The following is a 26,174-nucleotide window of genomic DNA, read 5'->3' on the forward strand; positions in this document are numbered from 1 at the left end:
TATAAAAAATAAAAATTAATTAAAGCGCCCGTCTGAGGAAGGGTGGGGGGGGGGGATAATGACAGGAAAGGCGAGTAGAGTGAGAGAGGTGTGGGAACCTTGCTGCTCCACACCCGCAATACTTCTCCCACCAGACACCCACTCTACCAAAACACACCCTTAACAAGTCGACAAACACACCCTTAACAAGTCAACAAACACACCCTTAACAAGTCAACAAACACACCCTTAACAAGTCAACAAACACACTCTTAACGAGCCCGCAAACACACCATTAACAAGTCAACAAAGACACTCTTAACAAGTCCGCAAACACACCCTTAACAAGTCGACAAACACACCCTTAACAAGTCAACAAACACACCCTTAACACGTCAACAAACACCTTTAACAAGTCAAGAAACACACTCTTTAACAAGTCCGCAAACACACCCTTAACAAGTCAACAAACATATACTCTTAAAACACTATTGCCAGTTTAGAGGAGAAACAGCACACTCGCACGGGGGGTGATAATGGGACATGAGAACAGCAAATAAAGAAGTAAGCTGGGTGTAGTGGAGAGGGTAACACGAGAGGCCACATACACACACGCTCGTGGGGTCGTGTTTACATACGCACACATCATTCATGTGCTTCTTCTCGTGGCTTTGCTTCACCCAATCTGCTGCTGCTGCTGTGCTTGTTGCTTCACACCATCTGCTGCTGCTGCTGCTGCTGCTGCTGTTACTGCTGCTGCTGTGCTTGTTGCTTCACACATCTGTTGCTGCTGCTTCTGTGCTTGTTGCTTCACACCATCTGCTGCTGCTGCTGCTGTGCTTGTTGCTTCACACCATCTGCTGCTGCTTGTTGCTTCACACCATCTGCTGCTGCTGCTGTGTTTGTTGCTTCACCCCATCTGCTGTTGCTGCTGCTGTGCTTGTTGCTTCACACCATCTGCTGCTGCTGCTGCTGTGCTTGTTGCTTCACCCCATCTGCTGCTGCTGCTGTGCTTGTTGCTTCACCCCATCTGCTGCTGCTGCTGTGCTTGTTGCTTCACCCCATCTGCTGCTGTGCTTGTTGCTTCACACCATCTGCTGCTGCTGTGCTTGTTGCTTCACACATCTGCTGCTGCTGCTGCTGTGTTTGTTGCTTCACCCCATCTGCTGTTGCTGCTGCTGTGCTTGTTGCTTCACACCATCTGCTGCTGCTGCTGCTGCTGTGCTTGTTGCTTCACACATCTGCTGCTGCTGCTGTGCTTGTTGCTTCACCCCATCTGCTGCTGCTGCTGTGTTTGTTGCTTCACACCATCTGCTGCTGCTGCTGCTGCTGCTGCTGCTGTGCTTGTTGCTTCACCCCATCTACTGCTGCTGTGCTTGTTGCTTCACACCATCTGCTGCTGCTGCTGTGCTTGTTGCTTCACCCCATCTGCTGCTGCTGCTGTGCTTGTTGCTTCACCCCATCTGCTGCTGCTGCTGTGCTTGTTGCTTCACCCCATCTGCTGCTGCTGCTGCTGTGCTTGTTTTTTCTTTTTTTTTCTTTTTTTTGAGATATATACAAGAGTTGTTACATTCTTGTACAGCCACTAGTACGCGTAGCGTTTCGGGCAAGTCCTTAATCCTATGGTCCCTGGAATACGATCCCCTGCCGCGAAGAATCGTTTTTTCATCCAAGTACACATTTTACTGTTGCGTTAAACAGAGGCTACAGTTAAGGAATTGCGCCCAGTAAATCCTCCCCGGCCAGGATACGAACCCATGACATAGCGCTCGCGGAACGCCAGGCGAGTGTCTTACCACTACACCACGGAGACTGTGCTGTGCTTGTATTGTTGCTTCACCCCATCTGCTGCTGCTGTGCTTGTGGCTTCACCCCATCTGCTGCTGCTGTGCTTGTGGCTTCACCCCATCTGCTGCTGCTGCTGCTGTGCTTGTTGCTTCACCCCATCTGCTGCTGCTGTGCTTGTGGCTTCACCCCATCTGCTGCTGCTGTGCTTGTGGCTTCACCCCATCTGCTGCTGCTGTGCTTGTGGCTTCACCCCATCTGCTGCTGCTGTGCTTGTTGCTTCACCCCATCTGCTGCTGCTGTGCTTGTGGCTTCACCCCATCTGCTGCTGCTGCTGCTGTGCTTGTTGCTTCACCCCATCTGCTGCTGCTGTGCTTGTTGCTTCACCCCATCTGCTGCTGCTGCTGCTGTGCTTGTGGCTTCACCCCATCTGCTGCTGCTGCTGCTGTGCTTGTTGCTTCACCTCATCTGCTGCTGCTGCTGTGCTTGTTGCTTCACACCATCTGCTGCTGCTGTGCTTGTGGCTTCACCCCATCTGCTGCTGCTGCTGCTGCTGCTGCTGTGATTGTGGCTTCACCCCATCTGCTGCTGCTGTGCTTGTATTGTTGCTTCACCCCATCTGCTGCTGCTGTGCTTGTGGCTTCACCCCATCTGCTGCTGCTGCTGCTGTGCTTGTTGCTTCACCCCATCTGCTGCTGCTGCTGCTGTGCTTGTTGCTTCACCCCATCTGCTGCTGCTGTGCTTGTGGCTTCACCCCATCTGCTGCTGCTGCTGCTGTGCTTGTTGCTTCACCCCATCTGCTGCTGCTGTGCTTGTGGCTTCACCCCATCTGCTGCTGCTGTGCTTGTGGCTTCACCCCATCTGCTGCTGCTGTGCTTGTGGCTTCACCCCATCTGCTGCTGCTGCTGCTGTGCTTGTTGCTTCACCCCATCTGCTGCTGCTGTGCTTGTGGCTTCACCCCATCTGCTGCTGCTGTGCTTGTGGCTTCACCCCATCTGCTGCTGCTGTGCTTGTGGCTTCACCCCATCTGCTGCTGCTGCTGCTGTGCTTGTTGCTTCACCCCATCTGCTGCTGCTGTGCTTGTTGCTTCACCCCATCTGCTGCTGCTGCTGCTGTGCTTGTGGCTTCACCCCATCTGCTGCTGCTGCTGCTGTGCTTGTTGCTTCACCTCATCTGCTGCTGCTGCTGCTGCTGTGCTTGTTGCTTCACACCATCTGCTGCTGCTGTGCTTGTGGCTTCACCCCATCTGCTGCTGCTGCTGCTGCTGCTGCTGTGATTGTGGCTTCACCCCATCTGCTGCTGCTGCTGCTGTGATTGTGGCTTCACCCCATCTGCTGCTGCTGCTGCTGCTGTGATTGTGGCTTCACCCCATCTGCTGCTGCTGCTGCTGCTACTGCTGTGCTTGTCATTTTGACATTTACCCCTGAAAAAGTTCAGGGGTATGCCACTAGGCTAGTCCCAGAACTAAGAGGCATGAGTTATGAGGACAGACTACGTGAACTGCACCTCACGTTGCTGGAAAACAAAAGAGCTAGGGGAGATATGATCACCACATACAAAATTCTCGGGGGAATTGACAAGGTGGACAAGGATGGATTAGTTAACATGGGTGGCACACACACAAGGGGACACAGGTAGGGGAGTACCCAAATGAGTCACAGAGATATTAGAAAGAACTTTTTCAGTGTCAGAGTAGTTAGTAAATGGAATGCACTAGGAAGTGATGTGGTGGAGGCTGACTCCATACACAGTTTCAAATGTAGATGTGACAGAGCCCAGTAGGCTCAGAAATCTGTACATCAGTTGATTGACGATTGAGAGGCGGGACCAAAGAGCCAGAGCTCAACCCCCACAAGCACAGTTAGGCGAGTATATTAAATCAGCTTTTTATACTGGTGCTTTTAGGTCTTAGGGAGTCAGTAATTTCTCTCTTATCAGGCCTAAATGTTTGGAACATTATAGTCATAACAGATGACAATTCCTAGGTCTAATTCAGCATCATCTTTGTTACATGCTAACTTGGCTGCAATGCCCGGGACATTGTGAAGGGTTTATTTATGTGAGATAGTATTCATTCAGGAGAGTTTCTAACCCCTTTATTCTGTACAGCGAGCTGGTTATTTATAGTTGCTATTATGAGGCTCTTCCTGTCAATGTTGCAGGAAAAGTTTTAAAGTGCATACTATGAATGACAGGAAATGATTTCTCCTGTACTTTTTAGTGTGCTGGTAACTAGTTGCAGTGCAGCTAGTTCTGTTTGTGCTGAGTTCAGCCAGTTGCTTAGTCTCACTGATGCTCTGTGTACAAGTATTATTTCTATAAAACCTACAGGTTTCTGCAGCAACCTGTCTCACTAATAGAACGTGGCATTTTGACGTATACGCCACCTAAGGCCAACATTTGTCATACAAGAAAATGGTAGCGGCTCGCGAAATTGACATACTATCTCGTTTTCTGTTTTGGGTCCTCTGTTAGGTTAGGATAAGGACACTTTATTTCGACAGTTTCTTGGCGTTGGGAAATCTTATGAGGACGGGCTGGCTGCAGTGCTTCTTGTTAACTACTAGACTGAGCCATTGGTGTAGACATAATGCCCCTGAGATCTTAGGTTTTTGATAGAGGAGGCAATTGTTTCAAGTGTGACGGCTTTAAGAAGAACAAGATTCTCCTTCCCTTTCTTGATGAGTGTGTGATACTTGAATGTTGGGGTATAGAAGGATATCAGTGAGAGGTAGATTACATTTAAAATTTATAATCAATTTGATGAGACTAGGTATTTTTACTTTTTTTGTTATTAACACATTTAGGTACATCTGCATTTGTGCATCTACCCTAGACCTATATGAAGGGGAGTACAGTGTGTCAAAAAGCTAGCTCCGTGATGCTAAAATCACCATCATATAGAATGGTTAGTCATATAGAGGTATGTGATCTCATCATCAGAACTTTCAGGTCTGCATTGGTAAACTCTGGGTGCATTACGAGGATATCATCATCAGTAACACAAGGGTGAATAAGGCAGCAGTGATACTAAAAGTCCCCATCTCGCTGGGGGGACTTTTAGTATCACTGGATGGTTAGTCATACAGGGCCATATGGTCAGTAGTCTGCACGAGCCAATTTTTGGTGTATTATGCCTCAAGAACACGAGAGTGAATAAAGTAATTGCAAAGCTCCAGGTACCTCATGCCAACGGATCTGAATGGTCTAATAACTGGGCATTCGGCGATGTAGTGAGCAAGATCATGCCGCAGTTCCTGCTCACATAGTTTGCACCTGGAGTGCTCAGGATTGGGAGATCCGTCACCTGTAGCCACCTGCCACAGGTAACGGTAACCCAACCTGATCCTGGCAATCACTGTGTCGCACAGCCTGGTGGACGTTTTGTGCTGCCCGTGAACATAGGTTTTAGATATGAACAAATCATAGCTTTTATACTGGTGCTTTCAGGTCGTTGGGAGTCAGTAATTTCTCTCCTATCAGACTATCAGGGGGCCCTGACAGCTGAGTGGACAGCACTTCGTATTTGTAGTCCGGAGGTTCCGGGTTTGATCCCCGGTGGAGGCAGAACAAATGGGCAGTTTCTTTCACCCTGATGCCCCTGTTACCTAGCGGTAAATAAGTACCTGGGAGTTAGACAGTTGCTAACAGGGTTGCTTCTTGGGGGCGTGTAAAAAAAAGAAAGGCCTGGTCGAGGACCGGGCTGCGGGGACGCTAAGCCCCGAAACCATCTCAAGATAACCTCAAGAAAACCTAAGTGTTTCGAACAATATAGTATTGACAGCAGAGATAGGGATTTGAGCAGCTACTCTAGACTATATGAAGGGGAGTACAGTGTTAAAAGGCTAACTAGGTGATCCTAAAAAAAATCCCCATAGCACAGGATGGTTAGTCATACAGAGGCATATGATAAGTAGTCTGCACTGACAGACTCTGGGTTCGTTATGAGGATATCATGAACACAGAGTGAATAAGGTAGCAGTGATACTAAAACTCCTCATCTCACAGGATGGTTAGTCATACAGGGCCATATGTTCAGTCAACCCGTCCTCTTAAAAATAACGTCGCTTTTGGCTCGTATGCGCGCTATGGCCAAAAGTGGAGGTAATTTGAAATGAAATCGGCTCACGAAAGTGACGTACTGTCCCGTTTTCTGTTTGAGTCGTCCGACTTACTCGGACAGGTTAGGAGAGGAAACTTTCAATTAACGTTTTTCATAACGTTTTGAAACTTTATGAGAATTTCCTGCCCACCTAACCTATCAGAGGACCCTTAACTAACTGTTGTTGAAAAAAAATCTCAAATTTATTTTCATTTTTTTCTCTTTGAAATTACGTCCAATTTCGGCCATATGGGCAAATGGCCAAAAGCGACGATATTTTTAAGAGGACAGGTTGTTCACCTGTACCGGCAAATTTTGGGTGCACTATGAGGATATCTTCAAGAACATGAGAGTGAATAATGTAATTACAAAGCTCCAGGTACCTCATACCAACTGGTATGAAAGGTCTAATAACTGGGCATTCGGTGATGTAGTGTGGGAGATCATGCCTCAGTTCCTGCCCACAGAGTTTGCACCTGGAGTGCTCAGGATTGGGAGATCTGTCACCTGTAGCCACATGCCACAGGCAACGGTAATCCAACCTGATCCTGGCAACCACTGTGTCGCACAGTCTGGTCCACGTTTTGTGCTGCCCATAGATATAAGTTTCAGATCTGATTAAATCATAGCTTTTTATACTAGTGCTTTCAGGTCGTTGGGAGTCAGTAATTATGTTTCCTATCAGACCTGAGTGTTTGGACCAATATAGTTTTGACAGCAGAGATGGGGATACCTAGATCTAATTCAACTTCATCTTTGTTACACGCTAATTTGACTGCAATGTCTGTCTCATTATGATGGGTTATATTTATGTGTAAAGTTATCCATACAAAGGAGATTCAAGACCCCTTGCTCTGTGCAGCGATTAGGTCATTTATAATTGGTAGTATGAGGTTCTTGTTGTCGATCTTCCAGGAGAAGTTTTCGATTGCTTGAAGAGCAGACTTTGAATAGCAAAATATTATTCCTCCAATGTTTTTTAATGTTCTGGTAGCTAGTTGTAATGCCGTTTTACTCAGAACGTAAATTATAAACAAGTCTATGGACTCCTCGCGTATATTTTAAACTTAATTTTTCGTTATTTGACTTTTTTCTGGTTGCAGCCAGTTCGCACACGTTTAGCATCCACGCAATATTATGTATTAATCTAATACCTTGCGTACAAATCTAATGAAACCCTCAAACCTTTTGTGCTTGCATGTCGATTTCTGTGTGGTATCTTTTCATTACTGAGGACAAATTTGGTCCATGCAGACAAAACAGGTATCATCAGATTAATATATCCTTCCCTAAATTTAGTTTTGTTTGTGGTCACAACTAATCATTTTATCTGTATCTCTTCCAACAGCAATATGCTCACGGGACTGCGGCTCGGGCGGACGGTGCGTAAGGCCGAACCTGTGCATGTGTCTCGGCGGGTTAATATCTTCAGTCTGCGGTGGGAGAGGCGGTGGTAGAAACGGCATCGGCATCGGAGGCGGCAGCCGTGGCATTGGAGGCGGCAACGGCGGCATCGGAGGCGGCAACGGTGGCATTGGAGGCGGCAACGGTGGCATCGGAGGCGGCAACGGTGGCATTGGAGGCGGCAACGGTGGCATTGGAGGCGGCAACGGTGGCATCGGAGGCGGCAACGGTGGCATCGGAGGCGGCAACGGTGGCATCGGAGGCGGCAACGGTGGCATTGGAGGCGGCAACGGTGGCATTGGAGGCGGCAACGGTGGCATTGGAGGCGGCAACGGTGGCATCGGAGGCGGCAACGGTGGCATCGGAGGCGGCAACGGTGGCATCGGAGGCGGCAACGGTGGCATCGGAGGTGTCGGTGGAAGGCCCAATGGCGACGGGTTGGGCACAGTTGACGGAGTAGCTGGCGGAGTAAGAACAAACGGTGCAAATGGAAGAGGCTACAATGGCTTTAACGGTGGTGTTGATGGTAAGTGTGTTTACTTCTGCACAACATGCGCTTTGACACACAAATAATATATAAATAAAACAAAAATAAGAATAAATGGATGACTTTAATGTGAGAGGATATATTGTTGAAATTTCAAGAATTGTATATTCCACAGGTTCGTACACTTTCTGTATATTTAATTAAAGGTAATTTATTTTGCAGGCAATCGTGTTGATGGCGGGGGTCGCAGGCCAGGTAATTAATAAATATTTGTTTAAAAGTACTATTTTTTACCTTCTGCCACTTAATAAGTCAGCAGTTATCAGTCAGTGAATACTGTCGACAGTTAGCAGATACAGTCAAAAGTCAGCAGACAGGAGTTACCAGTCACAAGTCATCAGGCACAATTGTGTAACGGTCATCAGTCAATAGAAGCAGTCATGGATCCTCAGTCACATGGATTTGTGACTGGTTGACTGCCATGGTTGTCAATCATTAACTATGGCAGCCATCAGACTCATCTAATCATTGGACACAGCATCACTCTGCATACACAGTAACATACTGTCACAGTTAGGTATGAGACAGTCTTCCAAGTCACCAAGTGTCTTCCTTATTCTCCACAGTTCCCAGACATTTCTTCCGTGTTCTCCATTGTTCCCACCCAGGCGGCTCTTCCTTGTTCTCCACTGTTCACAGACATTTCTTCCGTGTTCTCCATTGTTCCCTGGCGGCTCCTCATTGTTCTCCACTGTTCCAGGGCATCTCTTCCTTGTTCTCCACCATTCCCAGGCATCTCTTATTTGTTCAACACCATTTCCAGACCCCTTCTTCCTTGTTCTCCACCATTCCCAGGCTCTTCCTTGTTTTCCGTCATTCAAGGCTCTTCCTTCCAAATGCAACGCCCTGCCTTATTCATTATTCCTATTGATCTCTTTTTATGGGATATCTCTCCATGGGCACACTTATCAAATGCTTTTGCAAAGTCTGTGTATGCAACATCTGCATTATGCTCCCTTTAAATCATTATCTGTGGAAAGCCCCATCGGCTCCATGAAGCTATCATCACTGATAGCTTGTGGTAGTGCCACACTACCTAGTGTCATCAATAGCGGAGTTCTTTTTGCCTACCGGGGACCACAAACCAGAACCTGGCTTCCTCATAGAGGTAATGAGAGTAATGTCCTATGATCACTTAACGTTTAAAGGATATCATCTCTGCCATCACCAGAGAAGGTGATAAATAGCCGAATCAAAACAAACCACTGGCTGGTTTAAAAAATGCAACCAAAGCCCATCAAATGCCAAAAAAATCTCCCCCAAGAAAAAAAAAGACACAACCAAATCTTAGTGAAACTAGACCCCTGCTAGTTAAGTTCCACCTTCCCCCCTCGTTGGGGGGAGCCGGCCGGGCCGATCAGCTTCAGTTCTTTACCGATGTGCTTGCTTGGCGGTCTCGTTACTCTGGTTCTTCTTTTCCCGTTTTTGCTTTGCGTTTACTTGCCTGTTTTGGCAGTGTTTTACAAGAAAGTTTGATTTAGCCAAAGAGTTACAGTGTACCGGAGCTGCACGAGTTCAGTTTCCTTCCCCTGTGCGCTCGTGAATACCTGTACTACCCTTGTTTGGTTAGGGTTGTCTTCCCTGGGCCATTCAGAGTTCTGGTGCATCTAGTTCGGAGTTCTTTTGCATTTAGTTTGGATTTTTTTCATTTAGGGTGGTCTTTGGTCGCGTTTTTTAAACCAGGCAGTGGTTTGTTTTTACCTGATTTTCCCGAAGGCCACTAACCCTAGTGACCTCGACGAGGGCACTAGGGTTGATATTGAAATTATATTGAAGCCTTACAAAGAGATCTTCATGAACTCCACAAATGTCAGAAGACTGGTAAATGCTTTTAAATATCTAGAAATGCAAGACCATGCATGTAAAGTATAACAATCTTCGCCAGGACTACCAAATTAATACGATTACATTACCGCAGATTGGATGACGAAAAGGACCTTGGAGTCGAAATCCACCACTCATTAAAAGTTGCACAACAGGTGGGGGCAACAGACAGAAAGGCTAATCAAACTTTTGGGATAATCAAGTGTACTTTTGACTATAAGAAAAAGAAGGTAATGGTTCAACTATATAAATCTGGTGCGCCCCCCATTTGGATTACCGTATCCAAGCATGGAGACCTCATTTCCAGAAGGACATTGCTACTCTTGAGAAGGCAACGAAAGTCATTCCAAAGCTCAGTCATCTCCCGTATCAGGAACGCTTGGGCCACAGGGCTAACAGCACTGTAAACCAGGCATGACAGGGCGGACCTCAATGAAACTTTTAAAGTACTGTACTGAACAAGTTAGAGACTAATAGGGGGGAGGGGAACCTTCGGCAAAGCTTTACTAACATTTTACTCCCTTTAGCTCATTTTGCTCCCTATAGTTCATTTTGCTCCCTATAGTTCATTTTGCTCCCTTTAACTCGTTTTGCTCCCTTTAACTCGTTTTGCTCCTTTTAAACACATTTTGCTCTCTTTAACTTATTTTACGCTCTTTAAATCTTTTGATCCCTTTAACTCATTTTGCTCCCTTTAACTCATTTTGCTCCCTTTAGCTCATTTTGCTCCGTTTAACTCATTTTGCTCCCTTTAACTCATTTTACTCTCTTTAACTCATTTTGCTCCCTTTAACTCATTTTGCTCCCTTTAACTCATGTTGCTCCCTTTAACTCATGTTGCTCCCTTTAACTCATGTTGCTCCCTTTAACCCATTTTGCTCCCTTTAGCTCATTTTGCTCCCTTTAACTCATTTTGCTCCCTTTAACTCATTTTTCTCCCTTTAAGTCATTTTTCTCCCTTTAATTCATTTTTCTCCCTTTAATTCATTTTGCTCCCTTTAACTCATTTTACTCCCTTTAACTCATTTTGATCCCTTTAACTCATTTTGCTCCCTTTAACTCATTTTGATCCCTTTAACTCATTTTGCTCCCTTTAACTCATTTTGATCCCTTTAACTCATTTTGCTCCCTTTAACTCATTTTGATCCCTTTAACTCATTTTGCTCCCTTTAACTCATTTTGCTCCCTTTAACTCATTTTACTCCCTTTAACTCATTTTGATCCCTTTAACTCATTTTGCTCCCTTTAACTCATTTTGCTCCCTTTAACTCATTTTGCTCCCTTTAACTCATTTTGCCCCCTTTAACTCATTCTGCTCCCTTTAACTTATGTTGCTCCCTTTAACTCATTTTGCTCCCTTTAACTCGTTTTGCTCCCTTTAACTCAGTTTTGCTCCCTGTAACTCATTTTACTCCATTTAACTCAGCTTTGCTCCCTTCCAGCTCGTTTTGCTCCCTTTAACTCGATTTGCTCCCTGTAACTCATATTACTCCCTTTAACTCGTTTTGCTCCCTTTCAACTCATTTTGCTCCCTTTAAATCATTTTGCTCCCATTCAACTCATTTTGCTCCCTTTAAATCATTTTGCTCCCATTCAACTCATTTTGCTCCCTTTAACTCAGTTTTGCTCCCATTCAACTTGTTTTGCTCCCTGCAAGTAGTTTTGCTTCCTGCAAATCGCTTTGCTCCCTTCAAGTCATTTTGCTCTTTGCAAGTCATTTTGCTTCCTGCAAGTCGTTTTGCTCCTGCATGTCGTTTTGCTCCCTTAAGTTGTTTTTCTTCCATAAGTCGTTTTGCTCCCTGAAGTCGGTTTGTTCCCCTGCAAGTAATTTTGCTCCCATAAGTCGTTTTTCTCCAATAAGTCGTTTTGCTTCAAGAAGTTGTTTTGCTCCCTGAAGTCTTTATGTTCCCTTAAGTCATTATATTCCATAAGTTCACCAGACTCCTGTACTCATTACATTATGTGACAGTGTCGGACCAAGACATCTTCAGAAGGATGGATTTACAGTTCAGTGGGTGTGGATATATAGACAGGAAAGAGGTGAGGTGAGGTGAGGTACAATGTCTTTAATGAGATAATAGGTTATTAATAAGATATTAGTGAGATAAATGTGTATCAATGATCCTACTCAAATTGATCTTTAACTGAGCAATCAAAAATGTATGTAAATTCTACAAACCACTGCTGCTGTTCAAATTACATGATTTTGTAATCTGTACTAATGCAGATTCAATAATGTTCCTATTGAAAATGTTTTACAATTCGTTATTGAGGAAGCCCTCTTTCAATCAATTTGGTGACAACTTTCTGTTGTCTTTGTGAAATTTTTTTCTTATCTCTTTTGTACATTTTTTGTACTTTCATTAAGAAAGGAGATTTGAACATTAATACAAATGTCCTCAGTCAGAAAGGACTGCACCAGAGCAGCTTGTACTTTAAGACTAAATGTAGAATGGCGAGAGCAACCGCCCAGGTTCCCACAATGGGAATCCTAATCCATTAGGTTGTTGAGTTCCTCAAATTCCAAGTGCACTTTTAAGGGTAACTTATGAGTTTTCACATCAAATTTGATTTGATGTGTACGGCTATGAATCGGGTTTGAATCCAGAAGCAGGCCTTCATTAAAGATCCCAAGAACAGTTTCACCACGTTGCAGGATATATATGGGACAAGTCCTGGCAGTATTGACATTAAGACAGTTATCTTTTCAACAATACCAATTTATTCATAAAAGAACTAAATCTAGTACATGACAACAATCTTGATGTTACGTTAATATCCTTATGTACATTCTTGTATTTGCATAAATAAATAAATAAATAAATAAATAAGTAACACCTTAAAGACAGCTATTCAACAGCCAAGTGTACCATAAACTCCTGTCTATGCCACTCTCAAGTATAACAACAGACTCCTATTTATTGTCGCTTTGGGCTGACTAAATAAACTAACTGAACAATCAGTGCTCACTTAGGACGCAAATTGCAATAAACACTTGCTGCACTCTGCAATTAAATTACAATGAAATCAAAGCAAGGTGAGGTTAGAGACGAACTTTGGTAATCCCAAGTTACTTTAATACTTGTCTCTCCAGATGGCAATCAAACAATAGTATAAAAAGTTACACTAATTGATCTCAGTGATTAATTACATTATTTAACTGTCAACTGGCATTCAGCAACAGGTAGTCTACGTTAATCACAATCGTGTCTCTCAGACACTCAAGCAAGACAGAACACTAATTCGTTGACCATGATTACTCAATCACTTGGATCATCAAGCATTGAGTAATTACACTAATTACTGTAAACAGACCGGTAATTAGTCGAGAACGAATTATATTAACAAAGATGTGACTCAATAGCTTTCCAAACAAGATTGTCAAATTGACGTTGATGACGTTTATTACCCCTAATTAACATGAATGATTAATTACTGTCACACGGACAGATAATTACATCCAGAACGTATTATGTTACTCAAATACGGTTACGTACAACAGATCCCATCAAACCATGTGAATTACTTTGACGCTAAATACCCTTAATTAACTTGAATGACTACCGTCCTACGGACAGATAATTAATCCAAAATGACTTATGTTATCTCAAATACTGTCACCCATGACAGCTAGTCAAAACACTGTGAATTCGCTTTGATGACATTAATTACCTCTAATTAACTTGAGTGATTAATTACTGTCACACGGACAGATAATTACATCCAGAACAAATTATGTTACTCACTCCCTGTTGTCCTCAACAACAGTGCTCAATAACCATGTGAATTTAAACTATGTGGAATCACTTTGATGACATTAATTACCTTTAATTAACTTGTGTGATTAATCACTGTCCTACGGACAGATGACTAATCCAGAACAAATGTACATTAACACAACAGAGCTGTCACCCACGACAACTGGTGTTAATTACCCCTAATTTACTGAAGTAATTACTGTCAACCGGACAGATAATTTATACAGAATGATTTCGTTAAATCAATCTGCCACTCACGACAGCTCTCATCAAACTATATGAATTCCCTTGGTGATGTTAATTACCCCTAATTAACTTCTCACTGAATCCTCAATTAACCAATTCAAGAATTCACCAAGTCCTTGTTGCACAGACAAGCAAAACACAGGTTACACCGATGTCCACAGGTTACACAGTTCAGTAATAATATATATAACTGCCCCAAAATCACACGCAACTCATAGCAATAAATTTCACAGAATTTTAACACTGACACAATAATACATATATCAACACAGTAATTACCAAAACAAGGTGTCACTACTGGTCATCCCTTACTTCTGCTGAATTACTGGATTCACCTGAAATGAAATAAACACATACACGGCAATAATGAATACAGCACGGTATAAATAAACCATACTAATTTATACACAATAGTCCTAGAGACTCGTTTGTGTTCCCAGGTGTAATTCAGTTACACTTTAACAACTTGACTGACAGCCATTCCCTCCAACTGACTGATGTCATTTTTTACAGGTGTATCTCACACAGCTTCTGCTTCTTTCACCTAAATCAGGTGCTGAGGGCAACGACAGCTGGACCCTGACTATGAGTCAGTTCAAAGACTTAAGCACGAAACATAATTAGAGTACTGTGCTATACTCACGTTAATACCGGTCTTCTCTCATTCACACATCCACTCCCATTCATGCACTGAAGCTGCAGTACTGAAGAGCTGGAGATCACCCAAACTTCATCCATGTGGTTATGGAGACCACGGAGTGTGACCCGGTGTTGTGAACACAGGGTGATTGACAAATTTTTCACGTTCCCAGGCGTTGGGCACGGAAACACACAGTAAGTGAGCAAGACCTGTGCTCCTCATTGAGACAGGAATTCGTGTGGACGGCTTGTACACGCACACAATGAGCGATGAGGCTCGTACAGTGTGTGGTGTCGTGAGACCAATGGTGACGTGGTCAGTGGGAATCAAGTGGCGGTAATTCTATGAATTACCACAGGAAGCTTCTGTAACCACTGAGAAAACTTCCTTAATTTCCCATCCTGTCAGGTAGCGTAAAAAACAGATGACGATCGATGATAACGGTAAACTCGGATCACACCAACAGTCCAGTTGAGATTGCGAGTTGAGACTTTCACTTATCTCAAAAATACCCAGTTAATCTCCCACACTTGTGCAAACTGAATTATGACAGCAATTCGTGGAAGCAGGAATCAGAACTGATAAATTGTTGTTGATGCTGCGTGGACGGAGATTGTTGCTAATTGGCCGGTTAACACAATCTTCTCATGTCCATTCAACACAGTCGCAACACGCAGAATGCTTGAGGATCTGGCGGTAACTCAGACCCGCTCCTCCCCCTCTGTGCTGCTATAAATCACAGGGCTTCCCCTTGTCATGTGGTGCCCTGGGGTGATGTCACTGCCTGCCAGCCATGTGCTGGACTCAGCGAGACCATTGGTTTTATGACTGCAAGCTCCCTGCTTGCAGCTCACTGTACACATTTTCATGTAAAACATGCTAATGTCTGTATCTCTGTATCTCTGCTCACAGATGTGCTACTGCAGCCACTGTAGCCTCACTGGACAGCCCTGGATCTCTGCTTCATACAGATACCAAATAAGAGACAACTTGGGGTAGAATTACAGAAATCTAGAAGAATGCACAACTGTGCACTATGTCCTGAGTGTACAGTAACGGTTTGCACTCCAACACAGTCCAGAAAGCTAGCTAGAAATTCCATCCTTTCACACTTTACAAGGTATTTTGTAAATGACAATTATCACTATGAGGACTTTTTTTTTTACTAACAGTTTTCCAACGGTATTTTCGTAATTAAATAATACATGTACAGTACTATATCAAAACGTTTGAAGGCCTTGACAATATTTTCTAACCCAGAAAAAATATGGTAAACATAACACATTTTTTTTAAGAATTTTCTCATTGCATATATTACTGTGTATATGTACGACCTGCTTCTCTATGGTAAACTTAAAAAAACTCAGTGGATAACAAAGCTTGAGACCAATAGAATCAATATTCTTGAACTCTTCATCGAAGCATTCTGGACTAACAACCCGAAGAGCTCTTAGATACATAGAGAAATTTTTTTATTGTTTCACATTGTATCTATGTCCTGAGAAATAACAAACATAAAACAAATTATTTGTAGGCTCTCTGTAAACACTAAACTTTAGTGAAAATTCTTCCCTATGAATAAGTATTTCTCAAAAATTACCCCTGGAATATTCCATGGTTTAGATATGTTGATGATATTTTGTGCCTACAAATGTAAATTCAGATGAATTTGTAGCTAACTTAATGATCAAGTCATCTCAATAAAAATTACAATGATAAATGAGACTGTAATTCATAAATGTTAGCCATTTTTAAATATACTTATTTATGGGGAAAATTTTTCACTGAAGTTTAGTGTTTACAGAAAGCCTAGAAATAATTTATCGTATGTTCATTATTTCTGGGACATAGATACCATGTGAAAGAATTAATTTTTTCCTCTATGTATCCAAAAGCTCTTTGGGTTGTTAGTCCAGAATTCTTGGATGAAGAGTTTAAGAATAATGATGCTATTGGTCCCAAGCTTTGTTATCCTCTGAGTTTTTTTTTAAGTTTGCCATAGCAAAGCACATCGTACATATTATAATAATATATGCAGTGAGAAAATTTGCCTCAAAAATGTGTCTTTTACCATATTTTTCTGGGCTTGATATTGTCAAGGCCTTGAAACTTTTTGTTATACATGTATTGTTTAATTACAAAAATACTTGTTGGAAAACTATTACTGTAGTTAGGAAACAGTCCTTGTAGTGATAATTGTGTCATTTACAAAATAACTTGTAAAGACTGTAATAGATTCCTTGTAGGCAAACATCCAAAGATTTGAAATTTAGAATTTTGCAACATAAATACTCTGTAAGACACGGCTAATTGTCTAATGCTTTGTTGTTCATTCTACAGAAAGTTCTCACCAAATTGATATGGAGAGGGCTTCCTCGATAACAAATTGTAAAAGTATTTTCAATAGGAACATTATTGAATATGCTTTAATATAGAATACAGAATCATTGTAATTTGAAACGTTAACAGTGGTTTGTATAATTTATATGATTTTTGATTGATCAGTATATAGGGCAATTGTTGTAGGATCATTGATACACATTTATCTCACTAATACCGTATTAAGTCCCATTATCTTTTATCTCATTTCATCTCACCTCACCTCCTTCTGGCCTATATAATCCACACTCACTGAACTGTAAATCCATCCTTCTGAAGTTGTACAGTATTATAAAATACGAAAGTACTTAAGGAAATTCCTGTCTTAATCCTTCCTTCGTGGTCTGACATTGTTCATCCAACCATCCTCTTAAAAATAACGTCACTTTTTGCTCGTATGCGCGCTATAGCCAATTTGGATGTAATTTGAAATGAAATCAACTCACAAAAGTAACGTACTGTTTCGTTTTCTGTTTGAGTCGTCTGCTTACTCGGCAAGCTTAGAAGAGGCAATTTTCCGTTAACGTTTTTCATACAGTTTTGAAACTTTGAGAATTTCCTGCCCACCTAACCTATCAAAGGGACCCTTAACTTACTGTTGTTGAAAAAAAAAAATTCCAAATTTATATTCTTTTTTTTTCATTTTCAAATTACGTCCATATTTCGGCCATACGGGTAAACGGCCAAAAGCGATGTTCTTTTTAAGAGGACAGGTTGATTCATCACATGTTAATTTCTTAGTGATTTACACACATTACACTACATGTACATTAATTTCCCTGTACAGTATTCTATACTCATTATAATTTCTGTTCTGTGTACTCATTATGCACTTCTCATTATACTCATTTACTCCTTGTTCCCATTACACAACTCTTCTTTTGTGCCTGGACTTATTCTGGCCTTGGAATTCCTCTCTTAATAGACTGCAAGCCAAATTCATGTCTAGTTCAGTTTTAATTCCCATTCGGTAGTATGCCTCTGCTTTGTCAAACTCTATTATTTCTTCAGGTGAAGGCACCACTCCAAGTTATGTATTCTAACTTTGGTTTGATGAATGTTATCAGTGAAAAAAATAACAATATTTTTCTTTATAATTTGTAGATTTGTGTTTGTATTCTTTACTAGATTGATTTTTTTTTAAATAGATTTAGTTATCACAAAACAAAACTTGCCCCAAGCTGGGTTTGGGGAGTAGAACTCCTTTGGAAATCAACTCCAGGTAAACTTCAGAAATTGTGGAATAAAATGAATGCAAATGTCAAATCATATTTCTTCCTTTACAGACTTGGGGTGCCAGACTTCATGTCTAAATGGGGGGACGTGTCAAGGGAATCGATGTGTGTGCCGTTTAGGCTTAGAGGGGAACACTGTGCTGAACGTAAGTAACACAACATGGTAGTAACTCTGCCTCAACATAATTTTTCTATTTATTTATTTATTTATTTATTTATTAATTTATTTATTTATTTATTTATTTATTTATTTATTTATTTATTTATTTATTTATTTATTTATATACAAGAAGGACATTGGGTTCATGAGAGTACAGAGACTTTAAGTTTTACGTTCTTGTAAAGCATGCATAGCGTTTCGGGCAGATCCTTAATCTATCATATAATTCAAATGTTTATTCAGGTAAAGTACATACATAAAAGATGGGATACAAATATTGATGAATTTATAGATAGAGCTAGTACATACAATGCTAAAGCCACTATTACGCAAAGCGTTTCGGGCAGGAAAAACACTGAAGACTAAAACTTAATACTAATTGAGATTAAAGTATAAAATGTGTTGAGAAAATATAAAAATAAAAAAGGGGGAACATGGCAGAAAAACAGCAAAAATACAATTTGGTCGATAAACAGCATTGTTAAAAAAAATAACAGACATGGGTTGACATTATAGGGGTAAGGTAGGTTACAGGGAGTTATTTAGGTAGTGCTTAGTTTTTATCTTAAACTGGTTGAGAGAGGTATAGTCTTTAACATGATTGGGAAGGTCATTCTACATTCTGGGTCCCCTTGATTTGTAGAGCATTTCTAGTTTGATTAAGTCGTTACTCTTGGAATATCAAAAAGGTTATTTGTTTCTGGTATGGTGCTGCATGGGTTCTGTATTTACAATCCTTTCAATTAAGGCTTTTAAGTGGTCAGGATTGACATTACAGTTCAGTGTTTTATATAATATATATAATACACATGAGAGGATGTGCAGTGACTTAATATCTAACATATTCAGAGATTTGAGTAGGGGTACTGAGTGATGTCTGGGGCCAGAGTTGGATATTGTCCTAACAGCAGCTTTGTGTTGAGTAATTAGAGGACATAAATGATTTTGGGTAGTAGAACCCCAAGCACAAATACCATAGTTGAGATAAGGATAGATGAGAGAGTAATAGAGTGTCACCAGGGCAGGGCGAGGTACATAATATCTGATCTTAGAAAGAATGCCAACAGTTTTTTAAACTTTTTTTTCTATATTTAGAATGTGCCCCTGGAAATTCAGCTTGTGGACAATGAGAACATCAAGGAATTTGCCATCTACTTTGTTACAAATTTGGGTATTGTTTATCCTGAGATTTATTTGATTTGAGGAATTTTTTGAGAATTTTAAGAAGGTAATTTCTAGCAAAATTTAACAATGTTTACAGGTGCATTGTAAGAAAGTACAAAAATACATTGAAAGAAAGTACAAAATTCATTGCAAGAAGGTACAAAAGTGCATTGTAAGAAAGTACAAAAAGAAATTGTATAAGAAATTTGACAAAAAAAGTAGGTACATTGAAGTAAATTTAAGGGTAATCCACAGGTACATTTTAGCGTAATTTGAGGATTATTGCAAGATATGTAGCAAACTATGTGTATAATATGATACAAGATAGCAGCAATGTTTACAAGTTGTATGGCATAGGTAAATATATTGGAGAATTGGGTAGCACTAGATACAGTGTGAGTTTCAAGCACTAGGTAGGAAACTATGAAGATGAAATTAGGTACTTTATGGTTTTATTTTTGAATAAGGCAAAAGTTTGACTGGTTTCAATTTGTTAGGGAGTGAGTTCCATAGACCAGGTCCCTTTATTTGCATAAAGTGTTTACATAGATTAAGTTTGACTCTGGGGATATCAAAGAGATATTTATGTCTGGTGTGGTGATTATGTGTTCTAATACATCTGTCCAGGAAGAGTTTCAGAACAGGGTTTTCACTTAAGAAAAGGGTTTTGTAAATGTAACTGGCACAAGAGAATGTGTGGAGTGAATTTATGTTTAGCATGTTTAGATTTAAATAGGGAGAGCTGTGTGTTGTCTGAAAGCAGATGGGCTTGAGGTAGTTTGCAGAGGTTGAACCCCATGCACAGATACAATAAGTAAGATAGGGATAGATTAGTGCATAATATAGTGAGAGGAGAGCAGAGTAAGGTACATAATATCTGATTTTAGAGAGTATACCAACTGTATTAGAGACTTTCTTAGTTATGTGTTGTATGTGGGTGCTGAAGATGAGTCGCTTGTCTAAGTATAGGCCAAGGAACTTTCCATCATTTTTATTGCTGATGTTAACATTGTCTATCTGAAGCTGAATTGCATTTGTTGATTTGCTTCCAAATAAGATGTAGTAGGTCTTTTCTATGTTTAGTGTGAGTTTGTTGGTTGACATCCATAAGTGGACTTTTTTAATTCATTATTTGCAACATTATTTAATATGTGTGGGTTGGGGTCTGAGTAGATGAGGGTAGTATCATCAGCAAACAATATAGGTTTAAGCATGTTAGAGACATTAGGCAGATCATTGATGTATATAAGAAATAGGAGGAGTCCTAGGAAGCTGCCTTATGGCACCCCTACGGTTAATGGTAGAGTGGGAGAGGTTATATCATTGATGGCTACATATTGGTATCTGTCACTAAGATAGGATCAGATACAGTTCAGGGCAAGGCCTCGGATTCCATAATGGTGAAATTTAAGTAAGGGGTAGTTATGGTTAACAGTATCAAAGGCCTTTCTCAGGTCAATGAAGAGTCCAATGGGAAACTCATTTTTGTCTGTGCTCTCTTAAAGTAACACTTAAGGGAGCACTGTACTGAATATTTGTAAAAACATGGGAGTACTGTACTGAATGTAAATAGCACTTAACATGGGAGCACTGTTAGGATAGACAATGTTAACATTACTAATAAAAATGAGGGGAAGTTCCTTAGCCTATACATTGACAGATCTGTCCAAAATGCTATGAGTGTTAGTGCCTTTGTAAGAATGTAAAAAATAACAATCTTATGTAATCTCACCAACCCACTATTCCTTCTTGCAAATAAATTATTATTATTATTATTATTATTATTATTATTATTATTATTATTATTATTATTATTATTATTATTATTATTATTATTATTATTATTCAGTTATTATTATGGGAGGACTGTATTGAATGTAAATAACACTTAACATGGGAGCACTGTGCTGAACATAGATAACACTTAACATGGGAGCACTATGGTGAACATAAGTAACACTTAACAGAGGAGCACTGTGCTGAGGATAAATATTATCCCACCAGGCTTCCTAGGGATGCACTAATAATGAACATGAGTAATACTTCAGAAGGAGACATTGGCAAAATGCAAGCACAGTAATACTGTACAAGAGAGCACTGTGCTGAATACAGGCAATATCTCGCATGATAAATTATCTGAAGTTCTTGCACTTTGTCCATGTTTTGCTTTTAGTAAAAATGTAGCCTAAAATCATAAATGGTGACACTTCTGTTACCCTGTATTGAAAATTATATTTAGTACAGTATTATGAAAATGACCTACCTACAGTGTGTAAAAATATATTGTCATACATGCCAGTTACAGTACAAGTTATAGGGTTGCTAGTTATAGGGTTGTCTTACCTTCTATCATTATAATTAATTAAAAGGTCTGTCAGATAAAGTGTAAAATTTAATGTTAAGTAACATCATCTGTGATCCTTTTGTGCTGCTGCTGCTCACAAGATGAGTATGGGGTGCACAATAACCTAGCAGCAGCAATACCAAATATTTAGTGGGAAGTACTTTGCAACATGTAAATAATATATTGGCAATCTTCATAATGAAACACTGTGCCAAATGTAAATATGGTAATGGTTGTTCAGGATTTGAAATGATAAATGTGAGTAATATCTATGCACATTTAACATGGAATTACTGTGCTGAATATAAGTGATATCTCGGCAGGCTCCATTAGTCATTATACACTCTGTCCTTATTAAACCACACTATTTTTATTGCAAAACATTCTTGATTGGCCCTCATGTAATTAAACCACATCTAGTTTGTATATACATTTACTAATTTCTGTTTATTCCTTCAGCTGTGTGCCAGGAGCCATGCTTAAATGGTGGTCGGTGTGTGGGACCAGATCGCTGTGCATGTGTGTATGGGTTCACGGGCAGGCGCTGTGAAGCAGGTACATATCTCCTTTCATATTATCTCGTATAGTATTCTGTATAATTTTAACTCTAGAAAATGGTACATATGTGCAAAATTGACCATTGAGTGTTGGGGCGAGGTTGGGTTAAAAGTCTCACGACTTCCAACCTTTTTTGTACAGTCAGTATAATCTAGTTGGTATAGTTTCTGGGTTCGAATCTTTCTGGGGTCAGGAGTTTTCAGTTCCGTATTGGCTTGGGGACCATTCAAGCTTCTTTGCATTTGTGTTACTCACATGGCCCCAACAGCAAGGTGATTCAATTAAATATCTGTACCCTATTATTCTGTGTACCTGCACACAGAAATAACATCACATGAGACCAGAAGGCATAACAGGATGTGCAGAATATCCCCCGTTGAAGAGCATAGATCCAATAGGTACTCTGAGAGAGAACTCTTATCAACATCAAAGGCCTGAGACTGTTCAACACGCTTTAACTACACATAAGGGACATAACTGGCCGACCCCTCATAGTGTTCAAGAGAGAACTCGACAAACACCTCCAAAGGAAACCTGATCAACCAGGCTGTGATTCATATGGCAGACTGCGAGCAACCGCATCCAACAGCCTGGTTAACCAGTTCAGCAATCAGGAGGCCTGGTCGACAACCGGGCTGTGGGGACGCTAAACCCTTAAAACACCTCAAGGGACCTACTGCCCTCACACGGATCCCGCAGTCTCTCTGAGACACAAACCGGGGTTTTACACAATTCCCCCATGCACCCAAGCTCTGTCATCAAGCTGTTCTATCTCTACGCCCTTACTTCAATACACACAGAAATCACAATAGCGTGATACATCAAATGAACAAATCCACATGGGCCATGATGAGGGTTCGAACCTATGTCTGGGATGATCCCAGACGCACCTTAGTCGATTGTGCCATGGCATGGTATCACGCCACCATGTATCACGCTATTGTGATTTCTGTGTGTATTGAAGTAAGTGTGAAGAGGTAGAACAGCCTGTTGAGAGAGCCCTGGTGCATGGGGAAATTGTGTAAAACCCCAGTTTGTCTCAGAGAGACTGCGAGATCCGTGTGAGGGCAGTACCGCTTCCGGTTGCAATTCTTTTACTATGTCGTGGCTCAATCGATTAAGGCATATCTGGGATCATCTCAGATGTAGGTTCGAATCCTCATCACGGCCATTGTGGATTTGTTCATTTGATGTCTTTTGGCCACTCGACCATGACGACCGTACAAAAGATGATGGTAGCTGAGGATATTTGCACATCATCCCGACGGCACTTTGATGGTAATCTTGGGCATAGTTATTTTATCAAATCACCTCATTTTTAGGGGCCACATGAGCAACACAAATGTGAACAAGCCTGAATGGTCCCCTGGCTTATATGCAACTGAAAACTCCACACCCCAGAAGTGACTCGAACCCATACTGCCAGGAGCACTATGCAACTGGTGTACAGGACACACACACACACACTTACACACACACAAGTGTGTTACACATACAAGTGTAATAGTGAAAGTATTGGAAAAGCTAATCAAAACTAAATGGGTAGAACACCTGGAGAGAAATGATATAATATCAGACAGACAGTATGGTTTTCGATCTGGAAGATCCTGTGTATCGAATTTACTCAGTTTCTATGATCGAGCCACATAGATATTACAGGAAAGAGATGGTTGGGTTGACTGCATCTATCTGGACCTAAAAAAGGCTTTCGACAGAGTTCCACATAAGAGGTTGTTCTGGAAACTGGAAAATATTGGAGGGGTGACAGGTAAGCTTCTATCATGGATGAAAAATTTTCTGACTGATAGAAAAATGAGGGCAGTAATCAGAGGCAATGTATCGGAATGGAGAAATGTCACAAGTGGAGTACCACAGGGTTCAGTTCTTGCACCAGTGATGTTTATTGTGTACATAAATGATCTACCAGTTGGTATACAGAATTATATGAACATGTTTGCTGATGATGCTAAGATAATAGGAAGGATAAGAAATTTAGATGATTGTCATGCCCTTCAAGAAGACCTGGACAAAATAAGTGTATGGAGCACCACCTGGCAAATGGAATTTAATGTTAATAAATGTCATGTGATGGAATGTGGAACAGGAGAACATAGACCCCATACAACCTATATATTATGTGAGAAATCTTTAAAGAATTCTGATAAAGAAAGAGATCTAGGGGTGGTTCTAGATAGAAAACTATCACCTGAGGACCACATAAAGAATATTGTGCAAGGAGCCTATGCGATGCTTTCTAACTTCAGAATTGCATTTAAATACATGGATGGCGATATACTAAAGAAATTGTTCATGACTTTTATTAGGCCAAAGCTAGAATATGCAGTTGTTGTGTGGTGCCCATATCTTAAGAAGCACATCAACAAACTGGAAAAGGTGCAAAGACATGCTACGAAGTGGCTCCCAGAACTGAAGGGCAAGAGCTACGAGGAGAGGTTGGAAGCGTTAAACATGCCAAAACTAGAAGACAGAAGAAAAAGAGGTGATATGATCACTACATACAAAATAGTAACAGGAATTGATAAAATCGACAGGGAAGATTTCCTGAGACCTGGCACTTCAAGAACAAGAGGTCATAGATTTAAACTAGCTAAACACAGATGCCGAAGAAATATAAGAAAATTCACCTTCGCAAATAGAGTGGTAGACGGTTGGAACAAGTTAAGTGAGAAGGTGGTGGAGGCCAAGACCGTCAGTAGTTTCAAAGCGTTATATGACAAAGAGTGCTGGGAAGACGGGACACCACGAGCGTAGCTCTCATCCTGTAACTACACTTAGGTAATTACACTTAGGTAATTACACACACACTGTATATATGTATATATAATAGTATTGGGCATGTTTGTTAAACATGCATATTTATCAAAATACAGCAAAATAATATTTTTTGATAGGAGTTGCAGAATAAACTTAACTAATGGCTTTCTTATTCATTCAAGGTAGTAATGTTGTGGTTTTATGCATTTATATGATATTAAGTCGATGTTTTGCCAGATTACAGAACGGGCCCATGTTTTACAAAAGTTCAACACGACATGTGCCAGGGTCAGCTGCCAGGTGTAGTCTGCACAAAGCAGTTGTGCTGTGCCACCATCGGCAAGGCTTGGGGACATCCCTGTGAACACTGTCCAGAACGACTTGACTGTAATAAGGGATATTTGAAGAATATTCACAGTTTACAGTGTGTTGGTATGTTTTTGAACATTTATAGTACTGTGCTTATTCATAGTTATTGTAAAAGTGATATTATGGCTCATTTCCAAATACTGTACTGTACAGCGGAACCTTGGTATTCAAACTTAATTCATTCCAGAAGATCGTTCGAGTGATAATCTGTTTGAATATTGAATAATTTTTTCCCATATGGAATAATGTAAATTGAATTAATCCATTCCAGACCACAAAAAGTACACATATAAACACAAGAAATAAATAAAATAAATGCAAATTTATTCTCACTTGTACTTTGGAGAATTGATAGTGTATGTGGAAGGTGATGAGGAAGAGGAAAGATGAGATGTTATTGTTTAGCATGTGTTCCCCCTACCATAAGAACATCAGGTAATTCATGACTGGCTTTGAACACTTAACTGTCAGCACTCATTCCAGGTTTTTCCTAATGTGTTCACCATGCAGTTGTTGTGCTTTTTTACAAATGATGACCTCAGATATATTATCACAGGCCAACTGTTTGTTCATTTATCCAAATCAACAACAATTTCTCATCCTCTTCAATTGTCTGATATTTTTGTTTTGTAACTGCTTTCACTCCTTTAGCAACATCAACTGCTTTAATGTCCTCTTTATTTTGAAGTATCATACTGATCATAGATTTAGGCATACCAAACTTTTTAGCAAGAACAGACAGCCGGGCATCACTTTCATATTTTGCTATGAGTTGTTTTTTATCTCTATCTGGTTCTAACTAATTTTCTTTTCATTTGGCTTTTATCACTAACTTTCTTAGGAGCCATGGTGACCTATTTATGTTAAGAAAATATACAAATAGCCAAGAAAACACAAGAAAGTTT

The 26,174-nt window shown here is 40.7% G+C and overlaps 2 protein-coding genes across 2 annotated transcripts in view; both read left to right on the forward strand.

Moving 5' to 3' along the window:
* The window catches only part of LOC138363054 (uncharacterized), a 120,030-nt gene extending 94,755 nt beyond the window's left edge, over positions 1-25,275 (forward strand). The window contains exons 3-7 of the mRNA XM_069321900.1: positions 7,215-7,796; positions 7,980-8,012; positions 17,951-18,045; positions 22,027-22,122; positions 25,138-25,275. Of these exons, the coding sequence (XP_069178001.1) occupies positions 7,215-7,796; positions 7,980-8,012; positions 17,951-18,045; positions 22,027-22,050 (734 nt within the window). The 3' untranslated portion in view covers positions 22,051-22,122; positions 25,138-25,275. The remainder of the gene's footprint in view (positions 1-7,214; positions 7,797-7,979; positions 8,013-17,950; positions 18,046-22,026; positions 22,123-25,137) is intronic.
* Positions 25,141-26,174, forward strand: part of LOC123745507 (fibrillin-2) — a 196,791-nt gene continuing 195,757 nt past the window's right edge. Inside the window, 1 exon segment of the mRNA XM_069322332.1 lies at positions 25,141-25,332. Within this exon segment, the coding sequence (XP_069178433.1) occupies positions 25,179-25,332 (154 nt within the window). The 5' untranslated portion in view covers positions 25,141-25,178.

This window comes from Procambarus clarkii, chromosome 10 (genome assembly GCF_040958095.1).
Source record: "Procambarus clarkii isolate CNS0578487 chromosome 10, FALCON_Pclarkii_2.0, whole genome shotgun sequence".
Taxonomy (NCBI): Eukaryota; Metazoa; Arthropoda; class Malacostraca; order Decapoda; family Cambaridae; genus Procambarus; species Procambarus clarkii.